The following is a 19,202-nucleotide window of genomic DNA, read 5'->3' as shown; positions in this document are numbered from 1 at the left end:
GATTCTACTACAATAGGCAGGAGAAAAAGGTACCTTCAAAAAGAAACCTCTAAAGGTGGTGTTTGGGAGGAAACACCTCCTAAAAACTTATATGGACAGGTATAATTTTCTGCTTCTCTCTGGAATAAAGACAGTAAAAGAAAAGAGAACACTTGGATCCAGAATCTGGAAACCACTGGCACTTGCCAAATATATCAAAGACAGGACATTAGTTTCCTAAATCAGGAAGATGACTTCTCCCGATCACTGTATTTGCAATGATAATTTAAAGTACTGACTGACTAAAAGGTGTTAATTTGCAAGCCAATATTGACTGGATTATTTCTCTGATAATCATACAGCAATTATACCTAACTAACTATTAAGTGTCATCAGTCTTCCCCAGCTACACTCCAAGAAATACCTTGTTTTCTGACTTAACTAAATCAACAGTTAATAGCGAGTTCCTAAGTAAGAAAGAGGAAGTACAGCAAATGTCTAGATTACACAAAAAGCATATGAAGATGGAGTTACAAGAAAATGTAGGACTGAAAATGAAGGCAATTATGTTCAATTTAGAGACACTAACAGGGAAATTCTAAAGATAAAAGCTGATCAGAATAAGGAGTGAAAGTAATGACAGTGAATTTACATGTCAGAGGAGTTTAAATTACTTTAGAACCTTGGAAACAGTACAATCTTGGGGAAATATCCCTGTGGCTGTGTTTTACTTGCTTATAAAAGAAGGAATAGCAGCTGTCTAATGGTACTTTTTATGTAAATTACAGCAATGACACAAATAACTGTTCCACATCTTCATGTAACTAATATTAACATGATAGAATCAATGCAATGCTGCTCTTCAAAACTATGCATAATTATTTAGCAATATAAAAATCATACCAATATTTAAATAAACAGACTTCTGCCAAGACTTCTTCAGTTGTTACCTCAAACTTTAGTACACTGCTTGAAATAAAGGTTACACAAGGCTCTTTTTTTCTATACCAAATCCCTTTGCATCTGCATCGAAAGAACACATAATATTGACACCATACATTATCATTACCTTCAAAAACTTCAGGTGCCATCCAAGCAGCACTTCCCTTATTGTTGGTCATGTGTGTTTGAATATCACAAGCTGTACCAAAATCACAGATTTTTAGAACTGTCCCCCCAGCTACTAAGAGCAAACTGTCAAAGAAAAATAAAAAAACACAGAACAATAACAAGTTAAAATTGTAGGATAAAATAGCCTGGTAGTAAACCACTGCTTTTTTTGTTCCAACAACTATTATATAGTGGACTATCTAAGGCTTCTCAGAGCTTTAGGTTTATAATTTGAAAAATAAGTAAGGTCACTCATGCCTAATCATAACATATGAAATATTTTAAAATAATTAATTATACATTGTAATTTATTACTATTTCTACATGCTAGATTTTAAGGAAGTATCTTCAGCCATAGTAAACCACTACACATATATTGACAAAATTAGTTCTTCAGATGCCAGAGGCTGAAAAACAAGATGCACTGAAACAATTTTACCAAATGAAGAACCATCAAGACTCCCATTAATGTCAGTCATTGTAGCTATTTACTTAAATGAAAGCACTAGGGAGTTATTTGAAGTTAACAGCTCTCTAAATCAAAATTGGTGATACAAGAAAGATTTAAAGTGGCTTCATGTTATGACTTTATCTGGTAATGAAACTGCAGGCTACAACCAAAAGGGGGTGATCCTGCTGATGCCCAAATCAGTCAGATATGAAGCTGTAAAACAAAAATACTGGGCAGAAAAACATTCTTTTTTGTTTCAACAAAAAGTGATGAAAGATTCTGGAATGGATAGTAAAAGAGGCAGAAGGAGGGGATAGAAGAGGATGGCCACTTGTGGAAAGAGCTCCATTAAGACCAAGAAACAAAGCAACCTCCCTGCCGAACATTCTCTTACTGAACACCACAACCTTTTTATAAAAACAGGCAACTGTAAATGCCTGAGTAGAAGCCCTATCCCTATCAAAATTATCTTTCATGATGCAAGATAGGAGCAGGATGGTTTTCCAGTTTAACAGAAAGTAACTGAGTACAGTTCATTTCATATACTATGCACCATTATTCTGTAACTGAAGTCACACAGCTTTTATTTAGAATATGGTGCATCCAGCAAAGTTGGTATCAATCCAAGGTATTTCTTTCAAATGCAATGAAATTATTATAAATGATCTTACATTCCACTTGTGAGAAAGTACAAGATGTGAGCCATAAACCTACTTTGGTGGTTTCAGATCTCTGTGGATTAGAGCTTTTGGTTTCATACTGTGGAGATAGGCCACTCCTTGGGAACACTGTAAACACCAACTCATGGCATGTGCAGCAGTATAATGAGGCAGAGGTTCAGCACCATGCAGCACTGCAAAACAAAGGCACAAACTAAAAAGAACTTTATTGCATGTGACAACAGATACAAGAGTTGACAACATACCAGTCAGAATCTACGGAATCTATATAATTATCAACGCCACTGAAAATATTTTTCTCTTCTGTAAAGTAACAGAAGTGTCAAAATATTTTTCCATTTTCAGTATGTTTTTTTGTAACTTTTGATGTTAAAATTCAATATGAAAGGTGTTTGTTCTGAACTAAGCCCTGGCAAGCTGTATGTTAAAGAAATGCTCAGGGATTTATAAGTTAATGAAGAACATTTTCAAATGTTTCAGTGGAAAAACCTTAAATGACTTGTAAAAAATTTAAGAGATTAATACCAAGAAACAAACCAGTAGACTGAGAAGTGTTTTTTAAAACACACTCCTTTATCCTTAAAATAATTTTAAGGATTTCAAAGAACCACAGAATGGTTGGGGTGGGAAGGGACTTCAGGAGATCCACCAAGAATGGTCAAGCAGGCCACTTAGAGCCAGTTGCCCAGGACTGTGGTCAGGTGGCTTCCAAGGATAGATACAGATATACTAAACAAATACATGTTTCAGATCATGTCTGTCCTAACACCAGCACTGCAGCTCCAGAAAGACACTATGTTGAAATGATACTCACCATTGTACAGAGAACCTCCTTCAGCATACTCCATAACAAGACACACCTTTGGGGTTGGAGGGGGGAAGAGGACAAAAAATATGGATGTTTTAAATGTGGGAGAGGAAAACAGCTTTTGTTAACTTGAGAGGAACTGCACAGTCTCCACACTAAAGCTATGGAAAATTTACCTATGAGGTAAAGAGTCAGTCTGAGTATTGATGTATAAGAAAGAGACACCAGTTTTATACTTAGTTCCCACTGTAAGTTAGAAAAAACAAGGATTACCTTTCCCCACCAATCCCTGTTTTGCAAAGCAAATATTGTCTTAAAACTGCAAGTCATTTCCCTTAACGTTTATTTTTAGTGACTTAAAATTTAAATATGTCAAAAGATTTCTAGTAGTACTAAACAAGAAGGGATGGAGCATTATTTTAACCAATTAAACAGCCCATATTAGAATTAGTTTGAGATAACATCTGTCCTGTCACAGTACTTGCTTTTCTACTTAAAGAATTTGTGGGACTGTTTGCAGCTGTGGCAGAAAGAAAGCAAATCCTGAAAACTGCATATATAAGAATAGGATCTGATTTACGAGCTATGAGTCATGTGCTGCTAATGTATTTTCCTTTTTGTACCACTGATTTGTAATTAATAGGACTGTAGATATGAATGACACTACGTACATAATATGCCAGATGCTGAAGTATAATCCATGTTTAGAAACAGCATTTGGGGTTTTCTTGAAATAATTTCTTTCTCATAGCAAAGAAAAAAACCCAAAAACCTGATAATATCCACCAACCTATATATAATTGTATGTTACCTTATGGCTAAAACATACACGTATTTATATATAAAATAAATTTAATATAAAATATACATTTTGTGCACTGACTCCTACTTATGTTAAACTAGTCACCTCAAGTCATACTGAGAAAACTATGACTTACTGGGTTTAGACAGGCTCCATACAACTTGACAATATTGGGATGGTTTACTCGTGACAGTTGTCGAAGCTGCAATACAAATCATATTTCATTTCAAACCATGGCAAAAAAAAAGGCTCTTGCTCTATTTTGACATCTAGAACTCATGTACCACTACAGGAATTTCAATTTTATATATCTGCATAATCCTAGATGGTGATTTTAGGTATTCCAAAACTGATATCCCCGTCTGCATTTTAATTTACATAATTAGCTTTGTGTCTCACTGGATCTGTGTTTAGAAGAAATTAAATTTAAAGAAAATACTTTTTTTTCATGGTGTAGAAAAATCACTCAGGTCAAACACTACGCAACTACGACCTCTATAGGTTCAGTGCTCTTCCAGAAGTCTCTAATTTTGGAATCCTTATTGTCTGACTTCAGAAACACTTTGAATCATACTGGCTTTACTCACAATGTAGAAATTAACTGTTCTTTAAAAAGCAAACAAAAATCCCAAAGTCCCCAAATCCACAACCCTGTAAAATAATCCAGCCAGTTTAATATTAATGTGATGTAGTTCCAAGAACCCACTGCTGTTTGTACTAATTGATGAGCAGACAATTTTGCACTGAATTTTTCTTTACCAGTAAGAAGAGAAGGAAAAAGGAATTTTTTCCCTTTTACACAGACTTCTGGGGCATCTTATGTTGTATCACAAGTGATGCTTGCACTGTATAGGGTTTCCTGAATGTCAGTAATTACTGAAGTTTTTCTGGGCTTGCCTTCTCAGATCACTTTTGAAAGTAAAAATACTAAGAAACTGATCAGATATACTCAGTATTCAATTACACTCAGAGTAATAATATTAAAAAATTTCTATGGTAAGAAACTACCTATAATTATTTACAAAGAGACGACAATTATAAATGTTTCCTTTAACCCTTCAAGTGTGCTACATTTTTTAGTTCCAAAATTGAGGTTTATTTTTAACATATTTGTCTATCTTGAACATCCTAGATTTTTACTGACTAAATACAAAGCAGCATGTCAAAGTATAAATACTAAGTAGCATGTCATGGATTATCTCATTTAAGTTACATGGCAAACTTTTGATTCTCTAAAATTTTATGTGTCTTGGGAAGTTTATCAGTGTATCTGAACTATTCAAGTTCTTTCTGAAGAAGTAGACATTGAATGGGAAGAATGATTCACCCTAAATAAGTTACATGTATTAGTAAATTTGCATGTGATAAAAAATAGCACAATTATTAGAACTGCTGAAAAAAACACAAGAAACAAGTTCAGTATAGACCTCATTGTATGAAGAACCTATGCTGTAGCCCCTGCAAATGTTAAGCCACACCAGGGTTCTCGTGGATATTTCAGTTGCACCCTGACTCCACACTGGGACAGAATCCAGGAACTGGTGTTTCCCTGACCTGCCTGCCATCCTCCTCCCCATTCCTCATTCCAGCTTCTATAGGAAGTGAACTAAAGACAGGTGCCCTGTTCTGTGTGACATGGGGTTCAGGCCTCTGCTGGGTACAACCAGGCTGCATTTACCTTGTAACACAGACACAGCTTTTAGCACACTAAAACAATCTGTGTATTAAACAAAACAAGCTGAATGAAAACCCGCATTTTACAGCAAACTTACAGTACCTCCACAATGAAGGCTTTTCTTTCAGATTCACTTTCTATTTGTTTAATGGCTACATCTTTAGCTCGCCATTTTGCCTTGCAGACCACACCAAAGGCTCCTCTTCCAACAACCTGGAACCAGATAATATGAAACAACCAAGTTAAAACTTTAAATGGTTTCATTTACTGTGCAGGACTTCACAAACAGTACCCAAATTTACCTTAGAAAACTCAAAACTGTGTTTTGCAGCAGCAATTTAATGATAAGCTGTGAATGCATAACTGGAGCTCAGCTAAATATCCTCCAGAAATCAATTAAAGAAGAAATACAAGACACACATAAAAAACATTTTATTACTAACACACAGTAACCATATTTCAGAAAAATATTATCTTAATTGAAACAAGATCTGTTTTGAAGAAAATTAGGGGAAAGATGGCAAACTTAGTTTTAGATATTTACCGGTTAAATTATCAGTTGTATCTTTTTATGCTTAATAGTAAAAGGAATTCAAAATTCTGAAATTTAGATTGATATGCAAACAATTGTACAGGACTATGCTGAAGTCTGGACAAAGTGTTCAATGTGCTCAAAATTACCAATTTTCTCACAGATGCTTCAACAGTGTACGAATAGTACATTCCCTTGAGAGCCCTCCAAGTAAGGGCAGTGTTTGTAAAATGATGCTTTCTCTCTTTTTGTTGATGTCTGCTTTTAGTTTAATTGGGATTAACATTGCCTAAAAATACACAAACCAAGAATCATAGCTCTTCACTGTAACTTCAGAGAAGCAGTAGTGGCAGCTTCTGCATACTCTATTATTCAAGAATCCTTTAACATGGAAAAGGTTGGAGAGGAGAGAAAAGTGAAGAAGAGGAGGAGGAAGAAAGATGGGGAGGAAGAGGCAATGGAAACCAAAGGCACAGAGAAGTAAAATGTAAAAATAAATGGACAAGGGGCTAGGTGGGCTGATACTGGATTTTGTATTTGGCCCTAGCAGCCTTTCTTCACTTTTTTAAGAGCATCCTGTGCTGTGTTCATAGCCCTTGATTTCAAGTAGTGTCATATGTATCTTGAGGAACAAAGCAGACATTTCTAATTAAACAAACACTTTTTGGGGAGGTGAATGAGAAAAGAAGGGGAGTAGGGAGAGGGTGAAGTAGAAGCATTTGCAACTGTGATTACCATAGCTATTCATTATGGTAAAAATTTATCTTATTGTCTTCATTAAAATGGATGACGCATACATAAGAATATTATTTTGGATGGAAAAAAACACTTCCCAAAATTATAAAACTATTCACTAGAAGTCTGTGGGTTTTTACAACTTTATCCAATAAAAAAAGGAAAAAAATTGTGGCATAGAGGGAAGAGGAATTTTCAAAATTAACATATAGGGATGCAACATAATTAAAGGACCCACAAAATGTTCAAACATAATGTTTCATCCACATTATAAATAGTACACTGATTCTCTTAGGTTTACAAGTGAATTCACTCCTTAACAAGACGCTTTTTTAAAAGAGAAGTGTGATTTATAGGACATCAAGTGAATAACCACACACAGACAATTATCCACATGTTCCTCTTCTGGTTTTCTTAACGCACACAAAGAAGGATTTTTTTCTCTTTTACATTTCAGCACACAGTTAGCCCTCCCAGATCTCCTGGCTCAAGATACCCACAGAAGAGCCACAGACCATGCCACATAAAAAGTGATTATTGATTGTAACCTCCTCCCCCAGCTACAGTATAGGGTCTTGACAATTCTTTTGATGTTAACACACACCAACTATATTCTTGCAGTCCACAACTGAGACTGTAACCATCATACCCTGTGAATGATGGCCAAACAGCCTATGAAAATAGTAGATATAAACTAACTGGAAACAGTGAGTCACTGGAAGACCTTAAAAGTCCCCAGTAGCCTCCCTTGGTATTTCCTCTTCTCTCTCAGATCACATTTTGAATGAAACTGCCTGATTTCTTGGGGTTGGCAGGCATGCCACCTTCTTCTACTGGCACAAGAGAGTTGTGCATTGCAACCCCTTTACCCACCTCCTGCAGCCCCAAGACCAGACCTACAGTTTAATAAAGATTTCATCAGGCTGTGTGTTTGCCCTAAGTATGCATTTCACAGAAATGCTGATTTACTGTACATATGGAAATTATCCACTGTGCAAGCAGGAGTAACTCAGACAGCAGCCTGCTCACACCTGAGGACTAGCAGGGACAGAAAGTTAATGAGAGAATGTCACTGAGCAACCCAGGAAGGACAAACTGCTCTGGCAGCAGCAATTCAGGATCTACTGTTCCCCTACAATAAGGGGGAACCCAAACCAGGGAAGTAACTGGGAAGAACTCTTCCCTCCACTTAGGGAAAAGGACGTGTGATATGATTTCTCCTAGATGGATTCAATTGGCCTTATGGAACACAAACGAGAGATTGTTTTAAAAGGCTCCTTTTTTCAGTCTACCTTTTCTCACACTCTTTTTCATGTTTTTTGACTATTTCTCTGTTACATTTAGTCCTGTGACATGGACAAAAAATTGCCATTTGAACGCAGTGCACATATGTCAGTTAAAAAAATGGTCTCAGATCCAATAAAATTTATTGCAGTAATTTTTTATTTTTTTTTTTTTTTAACTTAGCCTGAATCTTTTGCAACAGTTTGTGATGGATTAGGCTTACTTTTTTGGCTAGTCATATCTGTCCTCGCTGAAAAGCCTTTTATATGTCCATATGTACAAATGTATATGTATTACAGATATAAATTTAATATCACAACTCTAATATATACTCCATATATTTTTATATATTAAATATATTTTCACATGCATATAGAAATAAACTTACATGCTTAACAAAAGAAGAAAGCCTATGTATCTCTTGTATTTGACTCCACATGGTCAATTTCAGCCCATGAGCCAATAAAACTGCATATTCTTCCCCTGAGTGTAAATCAATTATTCTTTGCAAGTTTAATACCAAAAACTGGCTGATGTATTTCCAGTTCACATACTAGAGAAACCATTAGTTTTCAGCTTTGACATATTTTTAAATGCTATTTCTGTTCAATGAAGAAACTAAGATAAATTAATGTACCACTCAATGTGGTATTTTACATTATGCCATGACTGTCACAATACTTGGGCTCTAATTGAAAAGTGGAATAAATTCCAAGAAAAAGATGCACTTTATAAAGTCCTGCTGGTGACTGAAAAAAAAAAAAATTAAAAACAATAAAAACAGTGTTAGTCAACAACAGGAAGGGCTTACCAGGCAATCTAAATCTTAATTATGTAATAGAAAGCTGTGAGAGACCATCAGATATATAAATTTCATCTGGTGAACAGAGTTTGATAAATGACTATGCAGTCAAGGTTTCATAACAATTTATCAGTGACTTGGTGCCTGCTTAGGCAGAGGGTTGAACTTGAGAAGAGGACACGAATGCACTGAATATTTACCTAGGATACGGGGAAAACAGAGAAGAGCTGATCCTCCACTAAAGCAGCTCAGTCCCTTGGACAGCATGTGAAAGGAGTGACTGTCAGAAGAAATGAGGGCTCTCATACAAACTTAGAGTTTACCATATGAGAAAGCCCAGTATGCCTTTCCTACTTTATCTAGAAAAAGTACACAATTCTTTCCAAAAACATCCTCTGTAATTGACAGAATAGAGCCTGTGGTGGATCCATTTAAATTTATTTTTCTTCCTCTATGTTTCCATTGAACTTTTAAAAGAGAGGAAGTCTTTTAAAGGAATAAGCCTTAGAATTTTTCAGAACAGTTTAAACATTATGTAGTTTCCTTCCACATGCTGGAACAAAGTAATTTAATAGCACAAAAGGGAGGCACTGGCTGAACTTTAGTTTCTTCATGCTCATTCCTCCTTGTCCCCTGCTATTGGTGCCACACCATATGTTTGGGCCATAGTGCATATTCTAAATTATATGAAGCACAGTTAATGGAATTATTGACACAACAAATCAATAAACAGAAGTTGATCTGTAGCACCATGTATGTTTGGAAAGTGATCTAAAAATAAACACATTATTTTGGTAAAAGATTTTATCCCTCTAAATATCTTCTAGGAGAAACAAGGAAAATATAGGGCAGATGACACATTTAGAAATAGAATACCAGTGCTTCTACTTTTCCACAGAATAGTATTAAGCTTGTCAAGAACCACTCAGTTAGTAGGTGACACAGACACATTTTAAACTGGCAGAAATGCTTAAAGAGCTTTAAAGCTTTAGACATATATATATATTTTTTTTTCCTCTCCCTGTAAAATTCATACCAGTAAAAAGTTATTAAAAAAAAAGTTACTGTGCAATGAAGTGTTATGGTGAGAGTGCCCTTTGCATGTTTCCCAGATAATGAATTTAGAGCCTTATTTAAAGAATATGAAGCATTCAAGATCCCTGGAACAAACATTACCACTGCCTCTGTGTACAAATAGTATCAAATGCTGTACATAAACAAAGATACATGATACTGACTTGTAAGTATGTAGACTATACTGACTGTTAAGTATGTAGACTAGAAATCATGCAGGAAATAGAGATTGCATATATGTTAAGCCCTCAAGGATGTATTTTGTCCTAAGGGATGTGACCAACAATTTCCCCTCTCCACAGTAAAGCAAGAAAAATGTGTCTCTGTTTATTCAGATGCACCCTATCCCCCTATCAAATGTCAAAACTTTGCAAGAATGAATTTCAACTTTGCATTAACTGCACTGGTTTTCTACCCACTCAAAAATATAAAGATAGAAAAATTTCACCTCTTTCCATAAAGTTTCCACGTTAGTTAGCTCTGCATGCTGAATACCTAGTGCTTTTCTTTTTTAAAAAATACCAACCTTGCTCTGTATTTTATATGTATAAAATATAGTAGCTCCCTGATTAGCAGTTTTAGTATTCTTTTCATAATTTGCAGGATCTACATGATACGTTTGTTTAGATTTTGGGAAGCCAGACAAGCAGTTGAAAAAAACGCAACATAAAACCAACAAAACACATGCTTCTGAACAGACAGCAGTCTCCAAATTATCTTTAATATCTATGCCCCTTTTCTTTAGTGTTATCTTTGCCAATGAAAGGTTTATGGAAACTGAACTTGGGCTGCTCAAGCTTCAGACACAATGCAAAATAGAGGAGAAAAAAAAAAAAAGGCAAAGCTCTGTAAAAACAGAAACCCATTTTTAAATTCAGTTGCTTTGACTCTACCCACCAGTTCCACCAGTACCCAGAGAGCATAGTAATTTTTTGAAGTTCTTCACTCATCTGCCTATATTACATAAAGAAAACAAAGAGATTTAAAAAAAAAAAAAAAAAAAAAGGAAAAAGCACCACAGGAAACCATGAACAACAGTTTACCAGTTTACAGCCCCTAAAAATATATGCATGCATTTTCTATCATTCAATCAACCAGCCTCAAATTCCAACTTTGGTTCCTGTGTGTGTGCTATGCTTTATTAAGCAGGTTGAAGCAAATCGGCCCCATGCCACAAATGACTGTGACCATTACTCTGGCAGCCCTTTTAGAAAGGAGTTCAGATCTGCCAATTCTTACAGCTATGTTCTTCGACTGGTTAAGTTTACTTGCTCAGTCCAGTTCTAAATGCTGCTTCCTGAGATTCATCCAGCAATGAAAAACCCCAAGCTGCTCCCTGAACTTAGGAAAAAAAACACACAAAAAAACCCAAAGAACAAAACCAAACATAAACAATCCCACTAATTTTATGTGAACTAAGTAACTTAGTTTATATTTAGCTTGCAACTTTCAACTTTAAAGTTACACAAAAGCCCACAGGAGTTATTAAAAAACAACTCATATTCTTAATAATTAAATATAACTTCTGCTTACCCCAAACTAATAGTTTGTCCATACTTAGGGCATCATCTGTTAGAGCTGCATCACACTGTACAGTTACTATTTAGTGACCTGGTCATCTGAATTTCAGTTCAAGAAATCATTCTCTTTACAGCTTCTTCAGAATATGTTTATGAAGAATCACAGTACCATTGTGCATGTTCCTAAAATGATAGGTGTTTTCAGAAATCCTTCCTCTGCTTTGAACACCAACCAACTCTTTGCATTTTGACAGCTCAGGAATTCTAAGAAATATGTGCATCTCAAACTAAGCTAGAACTTTACCAGGTCATAATTTCATTCCAGCTTTTTACATACTGATAGCCTTTTACACATCTGTCCCAAGAACTGAACTCATTTCGACTTCCAATAATTAAAAAACAGTAACAAAACACATCTGAAGTTCTAAAAATTCTGTTCCAGCAGCAGACAGGAGATTCTAGTTTTAGACACAAACTGCTGGGTAATGAGGCACTAAAACATGAGTTGGGTTTGCAGGGCTGGCACAGTCTAGAATTACTGATCTTTGAAAAACAGTCATCCTGCAGTCAGTAAAATACTGATAAAAGTCCACTGGGTGGGATAAATAAGTGACACATGAAGCATTTTGTGTAGTTTTCAGTTCTGTGGGATGTTTTTTTGGTTTGGTTTTTTTTTTTTTTCTTCTTCTTAGGGAAAGGTCTCCCCCCCAGTTTCTCACAGCAGTTACAGTATCACTCAGTTGTAACTTTAGCTGCTGCATTAGACATGGAACTTTAGTATTATCTCAGAAATATGCATCTTGATTTCATCACTGGAATACAAGAGCCTGTGGGGTTTCTTCCCCACACATTATTAATGAGAGTAAAACAGAAGTTTATTTTACAGGATGTAAACTGATTAACTGAATAAATATGAATCTGTAGAAGTGTAAAGTCTTACATTAATACTTGAGCTTGTTAGCCATACTCTAACACTTACTGCACACTAAATTTCATCCACATAACATTAGTACTGTGTAACTTCCACTAGGAATCACTCTCCATCTGACACTTCAGTTACTTTCTTATGTAGATAAATGAAGAGAATCTTCCACTGGTATAGCTAAACAAAATTTCATTAGCAATTTGGATTAAATCAGAAATATATTTAGAGTAAAATCACAGAAAATTCTGAAGCACATATTAACCACATACTAATTTTTGCCTTTGCTTCTGGTTGCCCAACTTTGCACCTTGAAGGCTTAGTTTTTGAAAAAGGCCAAGAAATTGTAGATGTGACTGACTTCAAATGGACTCCTAACTCCCACCCTTGGCTCTTGAGAACCAAGCTTTTTGTTCTCATGTCAGACATCCAAGAATATTTTTCAGATCTCAAATCACACCTTCAGTTCTCATCCAAACTTCTTCCAATTTTGCAGATTGGTATTCTACAACTGGACACAATCCTTCAGGGATTAAAAGCAACTGAGATAGTAACAACATGCTCAGCAGCAGCTTACACAAATCTGCTTTACCTTGTAATATAATGGACATTATAATTCACTGCATCTCATTAACTCTGTAAAAGTTAATTATTATAAAGATGAAGAAAAACTAGTTGCTACACTGTTCTTCTCTTGACTCTGAACTGCACTGCTCCATAACTGCAAGGAATACATTTCTCAGTATACTTCTGAGGCTGTTAATGAAAGTATTCAACTGTTTCAAAAATGTCAGAGGTAGATGAACATGCCATAATTTGCATCTCCTTAGCTGCTGGCATCTGAAGTAGGTTTTCTAAAATAAATATTTAGAAATCTTACCCATTCATCTTAAAGAAAGTATTACCCTAAATCGCCTTAGAATTGACTACATTTGCCTAAAGAGATTTTAAAATAAATTTCAGTGTATATACCACACTATAGCTGTAGTGTCAAGAAACAGTTTTCAAATAATTTACACTTTCAGACTGTTCAACACTAACTTGCAATGATGCAAATATGGCAATGGTTTTCAACCTGGCTAAATAAGACAGTGACTGGGCAGGGCCACAGCATACATGACTAGACATGCATCTTTTGGCTGTGCAATCCAAGGCATACACACATCACATGAGGCAGAGGTCTGTGTTTTGGTCACGTATGGGACTGTTATCAAGTTACATGATGGAGGAAGGGCTGTAGGATTTTCAGGAAAGAGTGGTGGGGAGCAGACTGCTGAACAACTCAAAACCTAAGTCTATCAATTGCTTAGATGTGAAAGCTTCTCTGAGAAGAGACAGCAGTACTTAGACTAGATTTAAATATGAGATTTTAAAATAAGGCTGTTATGCTTTTCATTGTTGACTTGATTTCATTTACAGTAAGTTTTCAGATAAATTCTGTAGTTTTATTTATTTAGTTTCTGGTGATTTAGCTACCTGAAAACTTGAGAGGACATTCTCACAGTCGGAAGTCTGCATGGTAATGCAGGAACACTTCTGTTGACTGCAAGTTCCAAGTTTTTTGTCCATTTTACTTTTGAATATGGTCCCACTGTGTCACTTCAATTTTGATTTGGCTTCAACTCTCATAATAATTATCTCTATTTTTTACTTCAGTCTAAGCACTCCAAAAAATGAAAAGGCAGCCTGAAATTTAAGACATGTTTCACTGGTGGGAAGTAACACTGCAGTATGGTAAGTCATGTACATGGTAGCCAAAATAAAATATGGTATATTCTTGAAATATAGTAGAGTTCAGCCAAATGTAGATGAAAGTGCACTTATAGATCTCACATTTATTAGCAAGGACTCAGGGCCTGCAAGTATTCCAGAACTTCAATATCTATTAATAAACCAGTGGCAGAGTGGGACTGCTATCTGCTGACAAGACAGCCTTGATAATACAACAGCAAAGCTATGATTATACAAGCATTCATTTGAGTTCCCAATGTAGATCTCTTGACACTCCATTTTGAAACATCTGAAGTTTGCCAAGCATATTAAAATCCAAACATTCTGAGCCCTTACAGCCATTTAAAAGCCCATGAAAACTTCCAAAGCATGAAGTGAGCCCAACAGAAAACCCTCTGTAACCATATATGTTTTGTTATGACTGTAAAGTTGACTATTCGCACTGAAAATGCATCATGAATACCAGGTCAACCACAGTTGAGAGCAGCAAGGTCTAAGCATGGTCTCTAATCTACCTGCTTTACTGTAAAGCAAATCTTATGTCTTCCTCTGGACTGCTTCAGCACTATCCCCACTGCCTATAAGAATTCTTGGTAGGACAGGTACACTGAGCACAATGCAAAATGCTACACCAGTTCTTCCACGGAGAGAACACTTGATCAGAACTCCCCTGGCTTGTATTGAATGAGTTTTGTAATCTCCAACAGAGATACTAATTTGAGGATAACACCACTATCACACTCAATAAAGCACAATTTACTACTTAGGCATTGTCTCTATGTACATTTTCATGCATATAGTTCTGCCTCAGCAGGTGTGAGGCAGGTATGTAGGACACAGACAAGCTCTGAACACTAAACCTTAGAATGATAAATTCTAGTTACACCAATTACACATGATGCAGCTCTGCATTTCCTACATGTAAAATAGCAGTATAATCCTTGTTAACAGCCTTCCCAAGGGTATCATAAGGATTAAAGATTTGTATAGCTTTCATTCAGAGTGCTATGTGTAACATATTAGATACGCTCCTCACTTCTGTGAGACACCACGGGACACCTTTTTATGATGGATAAATAACTATCAACTTTTTTTTCTCCTTTGGGTGAGAAAAGCCACTTCTCCCAAAGCATGTGATTCGATCCCTTCCCATTAGTAAGTGCTGCAAAAAGGTCAGTGTCTTATCATCTACAAAAATACTTCAAATCCCTAACATAAAACTTTCTCACTTGGGAACAGTTAAATGCATAAAGGGAAGAGAAACAATTGGACTCCAGAGCCAAAAATCTTTACAACTGCCATATACACAGAAAGGAGAAAAGGCCTTTTGGAAAGCACTCTCTTCTGACAATTTCCCATGTCTCGAATGGTAAAATCCAAAGTCACCACAACACTACATGAATTCAGGCAGAAAGTGCCCTGGTCCTGTATGGAAACACTGCAGATTTTGTGTGCTCTGTGAATTCTCCCAGACCACACAAGCCCAGCATAATAATTACAAACAAATAAGTATCCAGCAAGCCAGTCTAAAAAACATGAGACACTGGCTGTTATATCTGCAAAAGCTACTTCACGAAACTAAATTCACTGCTACATAAACTTTTTAAGAAAAATGGGCTAACTATTACTGAAAGAGGGTAGCTGTTAGGTCCAAGCTGGCCTCATCAAATTCAGTATGGGTCTGCATGAAGCAACTTCATTCCTGTAGAGACATTAGCAGGGGAGGAAGAAAAATATCCAACTGCAGCAATATTTTGTACAATGTTGAGAGTTAAAAAACACTGTGGCGTAAACATACAACTGATCCCTTTAGTGAAGCATGTAAGCTATCTGTCCTAGATCACAGCCATCCTACTTTCACAGGAAATACAGACAGATGGAAGGTACACATGACATTTTGTACTTTTTCCATCCTATTCCAGCCGCAAAAACTTTAAGGCAGTAATTTTACTGTGAAACTTTCCACGCAAGAAGAAATACTTGCTTCAAACTATGTTATACGACACTTCCTGGGTAACATACATAGGTCACAAACAAAATGTTATAGATTCGTGAATGCAACACCACCAGCCTATGCTAAGAAAAAAATAATTAAAAAAACCTGTATCCTTACAGCTAAAAGAACTGTAAATTAAATAACACCATTATGTTGATTACAAATACAGTGATAGGTGGTAGGATAAAGCTGGGCCATACAGCGATCCACAACAAACACCAGAATTAAGTTTCTTCTTGAGACAGTCTTTGATGACAATTTGCCACCCATACCAAAGCAGCTGGGAAAGTCGGTGGCGAAACTTTAATTTTAAAGTCCTGAATTAATCTATACCACTTAAATAAAACCTCACAGTAAAGCACCTAGCACCAGCGCTGGTGTAAGCAAGCTGGCACCTCCGTTCCCAGCCATACCGCCTTTGTTCTGCGGTGCCAACCTCTGCAGCATCCAGAGGAGAAAGAACTCACTCTGGGGGGGGACGGGGACGACGACCATGGGGGAGGGTCCCGGCAGCCCAGCGTACCCAGGAAGCCTCCGCGGCCTTCTCCTTCTCCGCCAGCGGGGGGACAGCGGCGGGGAGGGCAACGCGGGGGCCCTCGGGGGCAGACGGCAGTGCGGGGGCCAGGCTGCCCCCCCCGGCCCGCCAGCAGGCCGCGCCCGGGGAACGGGGTGTGTGTGTGTGTGGGTTGGTGGGGGCTGGGGGGAGGCCGCCCGGCCTCACTCACCTCTTCCACCTCGATCTCTTTGTAGTCGATTTCTTCGAAGTTGAGGACCGGGGGGGTTTCAATCATTTCAGCGGAGCCGGCAGCGGACATCCCTCCTCTTTCAGCTTGGGGAGGAGAGGCCAGGGCACGCCAGGGGCGGAGGGCTCGGCGCCAGGCAGCCGAGGGCCTGGGCTACGCGGAGCGCAGCGGCGGCTCCTGCCCCCCGTGCGAGCTCAAGTCCGGGAGGGCCGGGCCGAGGGGCCGCCTGGGCCGCCGCACGGGGCGAGGCCGCATCCGCGGCGGCCGCGGGCCTCAGAGGGGGCGGGCGGAGACCCCGCCAGCTGCGGCGGCGGCTCCGCTCCGCATCCCGCGTCCTCCCGCACCACCGCGGAGCGCTGCGCCGGCTGTCCTAGGCCGCGGCCTCTGCGGAGCCTGGCAGCCGCCTCGGCCGCACCTCCCCGGAGGAGAGGGCCGCCTCCGGGGCCGAAGCTGACCGCCTCCACCAGCCCCGGCGGCAACAGCAATAACGGGGCGAGGGGGCCGCAGAGGGGAAGGAGGGAGCCGCTCAGAGCCGCGCCGCGGCCGCTGACATCAGAGCCGCTTCCTGCTGCCCCGGCCGGGGAGGCGGGGGAGGGAGCGCTGAGAAGGGGCGGGAAGGGAAAGCGCTCCGGCAGCGGCTGCTACTCAAGCGGCGACGGCGGGGCACGGCCTGGCGGGGGAGACCCCGCCCTCGGCCCGCCCCGATGGCCGCCTCCGCCGGGGGGAGCAGCGGCGCCTCGGGCCGCGCTTCCTTTTTCGCCTTCTGCGGATCTGGTCGGATGCTGCTGGGGAAGCGTTAGCAGGCGAGCATCGCTGGCCGCTCCCGAGGCGGGAAGGAGGTTGCTGTGCCGGCCGGGGAGGTGGCGGCAAAGGCCGGCGGGCTTCCCCGGGCTGCTGGCAGCTGCCATCTGCTGCCCGCCCTCTCCCCGGAGCCTCACGGTGCCTCCGCTCTGCCGGTGGCTGGGGGGACGGAGGGCGCTGGATGGGGCCGAGGCAGCATCCCGACGCGCCTTTGCTCCGTGTGAGTGCGGGGCTATACGCCTCGAGTGCTCAATACACCTTTCCTTAATATATAGGTATACATATGGGGGACACGCATCATGAAATGTGTTTTATCTCAAGGCACGAGTGGTGGTGGCCTGTGCTTTTCACGGTTCTTTCTCAGGGGCGTGTGTGTGTATGAAGGGGGGCAGTGGGGGAGCAAATAATGTAAACACAGAGCAGTAACTAGGACTCGGAAACAAAAATGTACTTTAACTGCTTCTCTCTGCTCCCCAGCTAATGGGGATCTTGTCCCACTCGTCCAACAGCTTGTGCCTGCTTCAACTTCTCTCTGGAACCATCCATCAGTGTTTTGGTGGTAAATCTCCCAGGCTGAGGCTTCAGGGTGAGACCCGTGGTGTGAAACCAGTTTTGGGACAAGTGTATGCAGCTGCTGTGTCTCACTGGCACAGCTGTGATTCGTTTTGATATGTTCCTTTGGAGCTATATACAAAAATTAGTAATAGTATGTAAATATAGTAGATCTAGTAAGCTTTCTGAAATCTTCCTCTGCTAAAGTGCTATGAATGTACCTCACAATGAAGTCTCATCAACCCGGGATAGTGCTATTTACAGGGCTAGCCTGGCTTAAGCTGTTTACTGAGAAACAGAAGATCTATGAGCAGTGACCTATTCTCATGACGGTTCAGCTGGGGTTAGGAAAGCTCAAGTGAAAATGCCTGTCAGAGCTTCTGTGCTTTGTGACAGGCTGTTGTTTTGGGGTTTTTACTCCCCTTTTGCCTTCCTTTAGTAATTTGTCCAGGATGTGTAGCGATCCTGAAAATCCCAGACAAACAGTCATGGTACATGTACCTGTTGACCGTGTTGCATACGAGATGAAACTAGTTTCCAGGACAGGTTGGATCGGTATGATTACATTGCTCAAGTGATCTGTGTGTGCGTGGGAAGCTGACTTGTATCCTGAATGCATTGAGTTCCTATTGCTTTTTTTATTTTTTGGTATGATTCGGTCTAGAAAGATCTAGAGAGGATTCTGTTAGACATAGGAAGGTTCCAGGTACCACAAATCAACCTGCTTCAACTGGGCAATGGGATTATTCAGAGCCCCTGATTCCTCAGAGGTTGTGTATGGTTTTGAATGTTTCTACTGACCACAGTGCTCTCCAGATACATAGTCTCTGGCTGATTCAGATCCATCACCCACCTCTACCTAGATGTGTGTTTGAGTTTTGTTTGAAAGCCATCACTAGTGTACATCTTGATCATACTGTGATATGTTTGTACCTGGACATGCAGACTTCTTAAAAGAAAGTCTGTCACTTTTGTTTAAGCAGCTACTCTCATGTCAGCTGCTGA

The 19,202-nt window shown here is 39.3% G+C and overlaps 1 protein-coding gene across 7 annotated transcripts in view; it reads right to left on the bottom strand.

The window, feature by feature from the left end:
- The window catches only part of MAP3K7 (mitogen-activated protein kinase kinase kinase 7), a 47,961-nt gene extending 30,485 nt beyond the window's left edge, over positions 1 to 17,476 (bottom strand). For 2 of the 7 annotated variants that reach the window (XM_071741314.1, XM_071741315.1), the window contains exons 1-6: positions 16,827 to 17,476; positions 5,608 to 5,718; positions 3,967 to 4,032; positions 3,035 to 3,080; positions 2,255 to 2,393; positions 1,049 to 1,173 (exon numbers count right to left, since the gene is read on the bottom strand). In XM_071741314.1, coding sequence (XP_071597415.1) covers positions 1,049 to 1,173; positions 2,255 to 2,393; positions 3,035 to 3,080; positions 3,967 to 4,032; positions 5,608 to 5,718; positions 16,827 to 16,916 — 577 coding nt within the window. In that variant the 5' untranslated portion in view covers positions 16,917 to 17,476. Of the gene's footprint in view, positions 1 to 1,048; positions 1,174 to 2,254; positions 2,414 to 3,034; positions 3,081 to 3,966; positions 4,033 to 5,607; positions 5,719 to 16,826 lie in introns of those variants that run through there. The other 5 variants (XM_071741313.1, XM_071741316.1, XM_071741318.1 and 2 more) reach the window with 4 other exon arrangements.
- Positions 17,477 to 19,202: the final 1,726 nt, after the last annotated feature.

The sequence above is a fragment of the Heliangelus exortis genome, chromosome 3 (assembly GCF_036169615.1).
Source record: "Heliangelus exortis chromosome 3, bHelExo1.hap1, whole genome shotgun sequence".
In the NCBI taxonomy this organism is placed as follows: Eukaryota; Metazoa; Chordata; class Aves; order Apodiformes; family Trochilidae; genus Heliangelus; species Heliangelus exortis.
This window is presented reverse-complemented; position numbering and strand designations above follow the sequence as displayed.